Consider the following 12359-nt stretch of genomic DNA (forward strand, 5'->3'; position numbering starts at 1 on the left):
GCAGCTCAATAAAAACTTTCACAGGGTGTTGTTCTGAAATGCTGCTCTGGCTAACTAAGTCGAGCATATGACATCTGACTCAGCTGATGGCAAATTATCCAGAACTGTCACAGTCTTTGTTGATGGGTTAAAACTCAGAGGTTTGGACAATCTGCTGGGTGTCATCATGTACGTATGTGTGTCTTGACAATGATCCAGGCACTGAATCGACACATACACAGACTGTTACTGTGAGGCATTCAGTGATCAGGCTAACAAGGAGCCATTTAGTTCAATGACAGGCTGGGCTTGCTAATGTGGAGTGTGATGAAATTCCCATTTGGTCGCTTCTCCTGGGCAGGTTTCACTGTTCCCCCACTAATGGGCAGGGATTAAAATGTAAGAGTGAAAACTGATGCCACATCTCTCCCCCTAATGTCAACTTCAGCGGAGGGCTTCATACAAGTAGGCCATACCATCCAAACAGTGAGCCTCTCAGGGGGAAACTAGATATTTAGCCTGCATATGGAGCTCCTCCTGCCAGACGCTTTATGACGAGAATGCGGCCTGAAGGGTCAAGAGGTTAGCATATATCATTCATACTGTAACATGATGCAATGTTTTCATTTCACGCCGGCGGCAAACTGTTTTTGCTTTCCAGCACAAGTTAAACATAATGTAGTATTCCCGTGCAGTGGTACTTAATGATCTATGGTGAACGAATGTGCCACCTGATAGCCAGTGAACATGTTTCTGTGTCCATGCCAACAATGTTCCCTTGAGAGTGAAGAGAGCGTGACTCAGCCAGTCTGCAGACAAACGGAGAACCATTTAAATCTGCAACCAAAGACAATCAGTCCAGTACCGCTGTCCATAACAGATTGTATTTTTTTGTTCTTATGTGCAGAGAAATTCAAAGCAGTACATTAGAAATGGGATTTTCTTTGCAGTATTACCCCATATAGTAATGCTTTATACAGAGGCCATTGTATAGCATTAGTTAATGCCCTTACAAGTTCTTTTAAGATGGTTATCAAATAAGTGTTAATAATAGCATTCTAAACATGCATATTGTTAGATATAAGACATCTATAAGCACTTGTTAACAGTTTATAGACTGCTTATGAGCCTTATGAGTCTCCTATATTTTATAATAACATTACAAATACATTTATTGAATATGTACTTTATTATGTGTCTGTTAGCAGTTAAAGGTGTGTAGGAATATTGGCCACCTGTTGATTTAGCTGAAAATCCGTTCTCAAAATAGGGGGCAGCATATCACCAGAGTAGGTGATATGCTGCTGGTTAGCTCAGTTAGCTGTGCAGCTAGCGATCAGGACAGGGAGCTTGGGAAGTGTTGGTGTTTACATCATTCTCACAGGAGCTTTGGACTGGGACAGGAGACCTTATTTTCCTCTGCAAACAGCTTGTTTATTCAGTTGTGGAAAAAATATCAAAATTCTGACTTAGAATTTCCTCCAAAACCACATGGTTCCCCTTTAAATACTTATAAATGCATAATGAAGTATGTATTCATTAATAAAGCAGCAAAAAATGCTTAGTAAAAGTTTAACAATGATGTAATAGGTAAGTTACACTCAATAGGTGAGTTTGTAACGGTATTATGAACAATTATAAGAATATAAGGTTTATATTAACATTGTTAAGCAGTCTTACTGTCAACAGGTTTCTTATAAATGTCTAATGACCTAACAATAAACATGTTTATGTTGCTATTATTAAATCTTATTAATGTTAATGAGCATCTTATAAGGACTGATAAGGGCATAACTACCTGTTAATTAAAAGCTATTACAAGGACCTTAATGTAAAGCATTACCCCAAATACATACACATGAATAACAGTGTTCCTTTAAAAATCAAGTCAGACAAAAGGGAAACATTTATCCAAAATACAAGCTCATTGTTCAATTGGAAATAAAACATTTTTAAAATACAAGAGAAAGTCAATTGTGCAAGTACTGTAGCAGCGGTTGCATGTAGCATGCAGTTGATCAGTGATGCAGTCTTAGAGGAGCCGGAGCACAGCAGTGACAGAAGCAACAGTAGTGGCTGCAGAGGAGGACCCACAGTCACATCGTGTTACATCTTTCTCTGATACGTTACAGCTCTTTTTCTCAGATAAATATATTTCAGCTGGTGAGAAAACACCTGCAGGTTACATGTGTCCATGAGCCCGCTGCAGGCTGCAAACCCTGACAGCCCTTCCCTCCACATTTCCAGTTATAGTCGCCCTTAGTAGGTCGCTGCATCCCTGCCATGCACTGTCCCTCAAAGGCAGCGTTGTCACATGTCCTTACATCAACGTAGCTGCCTGTGAAGCCATTTTCTTTATCTAACAACTGTACTTGAACATCACCTCTTTTCATTCTACTTCATATTATATACACTTCATATTCTGCAAGTGAAAACATCCATGAATCAAGAGCATGTTTAGTAGGGGGTTGCAGAAACAGTTCTGAAAGTCATGAATCTAGCCAACTAAAGTGGAATAGAGTTGGACCAGATCGTTTCATTTAAGTTAAACTGTGCTTTTCAACACTTCAGCAAACATGGTAGACTTCCTTGCAGGGGGAGTTTGTCACCATTGTTCTCAAGTGCACTCTGATAGAAGCATGTGGGTCAAGGAGGAATGTATTTCTCTCTAAAGTGCAAATGTATTATCTCTCTCTTTTTTGTCATTTTTTTCAGGTTTACACGACAAGCAGAGCTGATAGAGTTAACAAGCAGCCAGACATGTAATTCCCGATGTATTTAATTGTTACAGGGAAGTCTGCTACAGCTGCCAGCCAGTGATATGCTGCGTCTAAATGTCTGGGAAATTAAAGCATTAACACTTTTAGTCACCATCAAACGAGTGCAGCCATCTGCGGAAAGAGCTTTTTGGATTACGTATGTGTCTGAACAGCTGCTTGCTGCGTGAGCACTTTCTGCCTCTTGTCATCTCGTGGGTCCTCAGTTCAGTTCCACAGTTCCCAGGTGTCTCAGACACGACACCTCTGGCCGTCAGCTGAGCTCTCCTTTGATTCAGATGAATGTCAGCGTGGCCTAACATGCCGCTAAGTTGTGGCAGAGACTGAGCTGCGTGAAGGAATGCAGTCAGGTTGAAATGGTTTCCCATTTGTGTAATTAGAGGCCAGTAAATAATGGCAAAGGGAAGGTGACGAGCATGTAGCAAAGCATCCCGCCAAGTGGCTGGTTGGACGGCAGGTCATGGTGGGTTGGGTCTGTTGGAAACGCAGACCAGCGGCAGGGAGCCGTGGTCAAACAGCTTGTACGGTAAAGAACCTTTCGAGGTCCAAACGTCTGTCTTTGGGTCGTAACACTCGAAGCAGTCCGAGTCCTCGATGACGTCGTGGCTGTTGAGGATCCGTCCACCCGTGACGTAGAGCTTGTTGTTGATCACTGTAGCGCTGTGATGCATCCGCCGCTCCTTCAGGTTCTCACACTTGACGAATTTGTTGGCTTTGGTGTCGTAGGCGATCATTCGCCTGGTGTATCCTGGAAATACGATTTTCATTGAAGAATTAGTGTTTTTTTTATTGTAGATAAATGAAAGACCAAAATCAACAAGTATTGTCTGTGTATCCAAATCCTGATTTAGCTCATTACGCTGCAATATAGAGCTCCACTGTTGTCCAAAAACTACTAAAAAGCACATCAGTGAGCTACTGTTCACTGTTCTCACATACATCGTCCTGCTGATGGAAATACTCAACAGTGCATCAAATGTGTATTAATCTGCAACTGAATATAGTGATAGGATCGAATCAGGAGATTTGTTCCCCTTAATAAGCTTGATCACTAAATACATATAATTTGAAAGTATACGCTAATATGCAATGAAATCACTTGTGCTAATTAAAGATGCGGAAAGATGTGTTTTTAAGTTTCTAAAGATTGGTTCACCCCCCCTCCCATATGCCTCACAGTGGTTTGGTCCACTGCCAAACAACCTGCAACCTCACACACCTCTCAGCGTGGTGCTGGTGGTGCTGGTGGACCATAGTGAGTAGATATTTTGCAAAAGTTAACTTTATCACAAAGTTTTAGGTTGAAGCACAAAAAAAACTGTTTTGGGTTAGAAAAACAAAGTATTTTGGCTTAAAACAGCTCCATGTGTTCAGTCGCCACAAACACAGCTGTAGATTTCCTGAGGTCTCGGTAAAAACACCTGGGTTTGTCATGACAAACAGAGCTGGAAAATTTCCCAGAGGGTGTTCCCTTCAGGAATTGCACTTGAGAATGTTTTCTGTTTATTGTCCCTGCATCTGTAATATAAAACCATGAAACGGTTAAGGAAAACAACTTATTTTGAGCTCACCTCCTACGATGTAGATCTTGTCTTCAATGACAGCAGCAGGAGCACAAACGTTTTTCACCGTCCTTGTCTCGAGCCTGGACCACAAGTTGCGAGAGATGTGATACACCTGTTGACACACCGCAAACATCAGCAGACAGTCTTCATCAAAGAATGTAGTTTGATGTCTATTTGTGCGACATCCTAGTGTTTCCTCAGAACCGTTGATTTTTCATTTTCTGCCTGCAAATACTAACAGTGAATTTAATTCAGGGCCATGTCTGTGTTTGTGTGGCAAGGGATTGAACTCAAAATGAGAAGTCTTCTCTACCTGAATCAGCCTGACTGGATTCTGCATGGCATCCTCCCCTCCAAAAACATAGATCCTCTGATCACTGGCTGCCACAGCTGGATGCAGTGCTGCTGTGGGCATTGGTGCCATGGCCTCCCATTGATTAAACATACTGTTATATCTCTCCACTGACTGGGAGATTCTCTTGTCCACCCCGATGCCTCCTAACACAAATATAAAGTGCAGATAGGACACACTTTGGTGGGCATATCGTGGCTCCAACATGGGCTCAGCAGTCCGCCACTGGTTGGTCTTCAGGGACAGTGTGTAAACTGTGGCGCTGACCGAGCTGTCGCCTGATGTCATACAGAGGCTGAGCCCGCCGAGCACATAGAGGATGCTATGAATACACACATATGCTGCTTTGTAAAGGCGCAGAGGGAGCTTAGCCAACCACTGCCAACGATGAGTCCTTTCATCGTACAGCAAGGCTTCCCGTGAGGTCTGTTCATTGTTTTTACGTCCTCCAACCACCACCAGTGTTTCCCTGCAGGTGTAACGTCGTGGCGTGGTCCACAGTGGCTTGAGCTCGCGGCTGCACTTGGTGCTGACTGTGAGCATGAGGCGACGCACTGACTCGATGATCTCAGTGCAGAGGGTGGAGGACTGCACCAGTGGGTCATTGGCGATAAACTGGAACAGGTAGGTTGGGTGGATGTAGCGAAGACGGACTTTCTTGAAGAGGTCGTGGATTGCGCCCTGTCTTGAGAACGGGTCATGGTGGATCCATGCCAGGAGGGTCTCAAACACTTGCTCCTCCTCTGCACAAAGTCGGTCGTCTTCGAGGTAGCACATGAGCTCAGGAAGAGACAACTCGCAGAAGTCCTCTGTGGCAGCTACATCGGAGAAACACCTCACCGCCATCTCCTTTGCCCTTTCCCTCAAACTCTCGCAGTGGAGGATCTCAGAGAGTCGTATCATGCTCAGACAGTTTTCAGGACTCAGCTGCTCTTGGAGGAACATGGAGCAGGCCTCAAAGAGACCTCCGTAGTGAAGCATGGATGCTGCCTGCATGAGTGGAAGCACAATCTCCATGGTGATGGTGATGCAGCCTGTGTAGACGTAGTCCACGATGCCACTGAGGACATTTGAGGAGATTCCCTTCAGATTCACTCGTGCCTGACTGCTCTCCAGAAAGTTGCTGCAGAACATGGCTCGGAAATACGGGCTGCTGGACACCAGGACGTTCCTGTGGCAGGGGATCTCCTGGTGTTCCGTGCAGAGCAGGACGTCTGTCAGGATGCGCTCCTGCCGGAGGATGTTGAGCTGGGCCAGAAGGTGGGAAGGAAGTTCTGAGTCTTTGAAGGAGAAAACGTCTCGTGGTCTGCAGGCCATTCTGTGGAAAGAGTAGCGAGCGAAAAGAGAGACTCTGAGATCATAGTGTTGTATTTCTGTTGTCCATTGGAAAGAGATGGTTCTGATGACATTACACTGATAGCCCTATTAAGCCAAGGTAATGACCTGATAGCATGGACGTTGTAATCGAGAATAGAAAATAATGTTTATTGTTGGAGTTGAAGGTATAGTTTGACATTTTAGGGATATATGCTTATTTACTTTCGTGCTGAGAGTTAGAAAGATTAGCTTAGCATAAACACCATAAACAGGGGAAACAGCTAGTGTGGCTGTCTTCAAATGTCATAAATCTGCAAGGCTGCACTTGCAAAGCTCACTAATTAATATGTTATATCTCATTTGTTAAATCTGTGCAAACACCAAAGTGTAAAAACAAGATGTTGTGGTTTTACTGGATGTTATGTTCTGAACTCGAAGTCAACGTGTACAATTTGAAATGACTCCTTTAAGGTCCAAAAGTAGAACCAGATGCCTCTACAAAAAGACTTCAAATCCATAAATACAACAAAGAATTAGTAATTTACCCACAATGCTAATTTTCCTTTCTAGTTTCTGCACCCTCACAAATCTCAGTGGCATAAGGGGTTGGTTATTTTGAATTGTGATAACAGAAATGGATTAGTTTAATCTGTACACTTATCTGACTTACACCTGTGCTCTCAGATCCCTCTGATAGCACACTCTTTCATTCATTAGGCCACTCTCAAACACTTAAAACTCACTGCAGAGCAGCTGTCCTAAATGTGACGATTACTGACTCACAGATTTCTATTTTTACCCCTTCTAAATTATCTTGATGCATCCCATGTAGCGTTAGGCCACATCTCCCTTATCAGGCAGCCCATCACTGCTAATATCAACAGGACTGTGTCGACACACCATCTGTGTTTGCCTCTTCATCCCCCTGATTTTCTCTTTGCAGACATCTCCTTCGCTGTCTCTGTTGCTATTTTCTATATTTTGTTTTTTTTCACTCCACCATATTCCTCCTCTCCAGTGTCAGTCTATCTCTCCCTGGCTGGAGGGTTTGTGATGATCCTGCCGTTTAAAGAGCGGGAATTTCATTGGGCTATTAGCAACACTAAGTCTTCTAATCACCCCCGCGACAGCTACTGATTACTCCCACTTATGGGACCCCTGTCTGATATATGACCTCTGATCATTATTGTATATTATGAAATGCCAGTGACTGTGGTAGAGGCCAAGAGCTCCTTCTGATGAATTGCATCAGAAATCACATCTCGAGTCAGTCTCATATAAATTATATGAAATTACTTGGGATACTTTCTAGTCAGTCATCAATAATGTTTCTGAAGATTGATCATGTAAACACTGGCTATGGATAGGTTATTAGACTTTTTATAACTCTTAATTCTGTAAGTGCAATTGCTGATTTATAAATAAATGATCAATACAAGTAATTTTAAATGTGGCACAGCTGGATTATATCAGAAGTATCTGACTCGCTGAAACATGAAAGAGATTATTAATGATGAAAATTATCAACAAATGAATACAAGTGAAGCAGATACGGAAGATATTGCAAATCAAATTGAACAACTGTGCCGTTCTACAATAAAAAACTGCGCCGAAGCACATAAATATCACATTTGTGTCAAACGTCTGGCTGATGAACCTGTTGCCAGTTCATCAGCAACATCTGTGACAGAGTAAATCCTTACCTCCTGCCTTCAGAAAAACAATAATATCCAAAGAGTCTGGTCAGTCTGGCCAGACAAAATGTCAGTTCCACTCAAAAGAGACCCAAAACATTATCCAGAGACTGAGTTGGTAGTGTAGTCAGGGAGAGAAAAGGAGCATGACACAGAGAAACGGCGAGGCTCTCCAGTTAGGCGCTGTGGAGCTCGCCATGAGGCCACTGTGTACATTCCTGTGACTAAGAATAGTATCCCGGGCCACTGTGACTCCAGCCAGGCCTCTCATGTGACACAGAGCTGTTTGGTACCCAGTTGCCGGCTTAACAGCTCTGCCAGGGTCCAGAGGAAAGAGTGTTTACAATAGCCAGGGGAGGGAGAATCATCACAGGGTCCTGACTCAGCCATCGAGCCCACCCAGGCTGGTGTTTAATCAAAGTGTCCCCGAGCTGCTAACCCCTGTCCATCTTCCTGTGCTGTTTAAGCCCTCCTCCTCCTCCTCCTCCTCCCACGTGTGTGTAACTCAGGATGAAGGTATATATAGAGCAGCGCTGATGGGCCAGCTTGATCAGGAGAAACAGCTGTAAGAACTGCGATCAGTCTGCCTCAAGGTGGGGCGGTGTTACTGTGTGTTGTCTGTGCACCACTGGAGATACCTACTGTTACTACTACTACTACTCACTTGTCTCAGGTGTCGGTTACCTTGTTGCCACAGAGCATCCATGGCCACCAATCCTGAATGCAGTGGAGATATATAGTCTCAGTGGCATATTTGGCCTAATTAAATCTAGTTTATGATGAATCCATAGATTTTAGTTTACTTGCATAAGTAATTAGTAATGCAGTAACCAAATACAGGTCTGATGAGGCATCAGGAGAGTTAACAGTGAACAGTGAGGCTGATATTAATAAGATAAATGGCAAACAATAAAACTACATCCATCGTTTCCTGTGAATCCAATTGAATCCTAACAATGAAAACTACTATCTAAAAGTTTTCTGGGGAGGTCAGTGAGTAATTTACTGGGAAAAAAACGCACTTTATTAGATTTGCTTTAATGTGAAGTACCCTTTAAACTGATTTTTCATCTTTCTATCTTTTTATTCCTTTTACTGCTCTTAGTCTATTTATCTGTTTTCAATTCCTCTCATGTGATGTCTTTTTTCTTACCGTCCTTTGCTGCTTTTATTTGTTTTTCTTTAATCTATTTATAATTCTTTTTACTGCTCTTAATCTTTTTATCTGTTCTTTATTCCTCTGACGTGATGTTGTCCTCTTATCATCCTTTATTGATTTTGGTCTCTATTTTTGCATTGCTTTTCCTCCTTTCTTCTGTAATTTGCCTGTTTTATGGCTTTTATTCCTTTTACTTGTAATGACTCATATTGTCTTTTGTGTGTTTTTACATTTTCTGTTCTGCCTTCTTATTTTAACTCTAGACCTCCTCGTGTTTGGCTTGACTGTTGAGTGTTTATTCTGTAATATTGCCTTCCAGAGTTTCCTGCTTTTGCTTGTCTGTCAAATCACTTTGTAAACCCTCTTTTTAAATACATTTTGTTATTATTATTATTATTATTATTATTAATATTATTATTATATGAAAGGATTATGGGTTCCAGTGCTTGGCGGAACTAGCTTGCATAACAAAGTATCTTAATAACTGAGGCAATGGTGACACTTTCAAGGCTTCAAAAGTGTTAGATAAGTGGGCCTAGCAATATCGATAGCATGAGTAGTATTTACTGGATAAAGTTGCAAACCTAGATTTTCATGAATAATTGATAAACCATACCAATCGCTCTTGAATGAGGATTATAATCCTGTTACCATGGAAAACGATTCCTGTTAAGTGACAGGATAATTTACGCAAGGTATCATGGGGATTGGAATAGCTGGAGAGCAATTACAGGATGGGATTTCAGTGAATAACAATTGTTAGAAAATAGAATAAAAAATGTTTCTTGATTTCATGAAAATCTTTAAAGCAGCAAAATGGAGCTTTACTTTGTGTTGATTCTGGCGGCCCCTGTGGTGAAAAGCGGTATGAGCATAACACCTGCTATGATAAAGATCTTAATCTGACTAGTTTTGAAAGTGAGTGAATGAAAGACACGACATACCTTCAATTCTATTTATTTTTCTTTTTTCAAACACAGCTGTCTGAATGATGCCTGGCGATGAGATAGTGTATCTATTTGTGGCGATATAAGATTAATAGCTGTAATGAGTAATATATTTTAGTCCCATACTACCAGACTACAGAGCAGCTTCTGTCCTCAGGCTGTAAGACTCCTCTATTAATCCTCAGCGCTCCACCATACATTTAAAAAAAAAAAAAAAAGTTACTTATCCGACACAGGTGGGTCGAAATCTGACACCATGACAGGCATTAAGAACAACTTTATAGAAAAGGCCAGTCCTTTTCACACGTTGTCATGTTTGCTTATGCAGGTCATATAGAGACATCAGTATTAAAATCACACAACCAGTTTCATAACCAGTTAAATGTTCCTTGTGGTACGTTTGATTATTAAAACTTAAACTCTTCTGTTCTTCAAGTGAAATGCCATGAGAATACTTCAACTTGTTTTAATGTGTTTGTCTTCTTTCTTGTTTCAACACACAGACACTAATTTCTTGAAAATCCTGACTCATTAACTGAATAACCAAAAGTGCCTTGATATGCTTGAGATGTTGTGTGATGTTATGTTAATTTTTCCTTTATTGCTGCAGGCCTCTTCAAACCCTTCAAATTAAACAGTCAGAGAAGAAAAACTCCTCAGAGCTGAAACCAGAGCCTCTGATGAGAGGTCACAAGCAGATATTGTTTCATTTTAAGGGATCACAAGCCAAACAGTAATACAGAGGAACAGGCAGTAGATTATCATACCTTGCCGAAAGATAAAAATGACTCTGGACAGAATCTTGTAACATTATTTGAAGTCACTGATGGCTGAGATTAAAATAAAAATGAAATATTTTCTCCTTTTATGTCATGACCTCTGAAGATGGATATGGTTCTGAGGCATTTAAACCCCCTTTTCCTCTCAACTGATATCTCTAAGTTGTCATTTCTTCATCTCACAGCGGGCCTTATCTCGTACTTGTACGTCTCGCAGCTCCTGAGGCAGTGAGATGAAATATTGTCATGTTTGCTTAGCGGCACATGGCAGGGAACTGGAATTACATCTGGACGGATTGAATGACATAGCTGCAAGAAAGTGAGCTGTCAGCAGGTCAGACATCATGACATGTGAGCACACACAGCTTTCGTGGACTTTGTCACACACACAGTGAAATCCTACACTCTGTTACAAGTTACCAAGTGACAGCTTAACGCTCATAGGTCATGGTTTGTCTGACAGACTCCTTCAGGGGCGAAGCTGGAAATCTGACAATGACCAGTTTCTTAAAAAAAAAAAAAATGCAGGCTCAGGTGCAAGATGATGATTTGAATTTTCCACTTTCACTTTATCTTACCGGCTTAAAACTTTCTTGATCCAGCAATAACTCCCTACTGAAGAAAATCCAAGGCTCTGGGGACTTAAATCTAAATTTAAATGCACTGACAGAGCTCAGGACTGAAAGTGTGCAGCGGTAAATCTTGATGTAAGTCTGACTTATTGGAAGCAATTTGAAAAGCCAAATGAAAAATATATTTCTGCTTTAAAGAAAATTTGAATGGTTTGTGTTTGTTTTTTAATTACTCATATCCTGTATACACATAATATTTGGTTATACATCGTAATAGCTTCATTTCAAACAATGATAAATACGATTCAGTTAAGATCAATTGAGGCACCATTATCCTTATCTATTTATTGTTACACCTGTACTATAAACACCAACAAGTGTTTTCCAAGACTGATATATCTTACTTTGTATTATTGTAGAAGCATCCACACACATTGCTTGATGCTTTTATGTTTTGAATGATGTTTTGTCAGTGAAGAAATAAAGATAAACTTGAAACTAACCTTAAAGGTGCACTGTGTAGTGTTGAGGAAGAAAGTGCTATCAGAAGCTAAAGATCTTTATTGACTGATTTTTTATGCCTAAACAAACTAAAGAAACAAACATGCCTTTTTGGTGGAACCCATGGGACCTTATTTGGGAAAAACTTGGCAGCAACATGGCAGCGAAGGGAGAAAGACAAATTATATTTTGATCCTGCTTGAATTGCTCCATTTTAAAAGATAAATTTACAAGTCAATAAAGTTGCAGTTTGTCAGAATAGAGTAAAATATCATCTAGTTTTGTGTCAGTAAACTACATCGTCCTGCTCAACATACATCACCAACACCAACATGGCCGCCAACTCTGCATGGAAAAAGTATTGACGAAGATAATAATCACAGCAAATCTGGTCATATTGACAACTGCAGTTATGTGAAAGGGTAGTTTGTTAGTTCTGGGAGCTGCTAATATACAGGACCAGCTCTACAATGTTTAAATTACGGGTTTGGTGACTGTTCAACGAGGGGACGTCACTAACGCATCTGTTTGCTCTGTAGTCTTTATAACGACGTATTTTCAAAGTGTTTTCTGACATACTGCGACTTTAATTGACAAACATCATCTGTGTGACTCATGGCACAATCCAAACTTGTCTCTCTTCATTCACTACCATACAAAGTTTTTCCAAAATAAAGTCCCATGAGGGAAACCGGAAGGGGCGTGGCTTCGGCTCTC

At 41.1% G+C, this 12359-nt stretch overlaps 1 protein-coding gene across 1 annotated transcript; it reads right to left on the reverse strand.

Annotated features, from left to right (window-relative positions):
* Positions 1-1131: 1131 nt before the first annotated feature.
* klhl38a (kelch-like family member 38a) lies at positions 1132-7975 on the reverse strand. Its single transcript, XM_084378985.1, has 4 exons — positions 7694-7975; positions 4635-5991; positions 4328-4433; positions 1132-3504 (listed from the first exon to the last, which is right to left on the reverse strand). The coding sequence occupies exons 2-4, from the start codon at positions 5988-5990 to the stop codon at positions 3215-3217; spliced, it is 1752 nt and encodes a 583-aa protein (XP_084235111.1). The 5' UTR covers position 5991; positions 7694-7975; the 3' UTR covers positions 1132-3214.
* Between the last annotated feature and the right edge of the window lie 4384 nt (positions 7976-12359).

Source organism: Pagrus pagrus, assembly GCF_965226575.1.
Source record: "Pagrus pagrus genome assembly, chromosome: 17".
NCBI lineage: Eukaryota > Metazoa > Chordata > Actinopteri > Spariformes > Sparidae > Pagrus > Pagrus pagrus.

Coding starts and splice junctions, on each gene's coding strand:
- klhl38a (XM_084378985.1), bottom strand. CDS start 5,990: ATGGCCTGCAGACCACGAGACGTTTTCTCCTTCAAAGACTCAGAACTT. Junction 4,434..4,634: donor ATCCAGTCAGGCTGATTCAG/GTAGAGAAGACT, acceptor GTGTGTCAACAG/GTGTATCACATCTCTCGCAA. Junction 3,505..4,327: donor CAAGATCTACATCGTAGGAG/GTGAGCTCAAAA, acceptor TCGTATTTCCAG/GATACACCAGGCGAATGATC.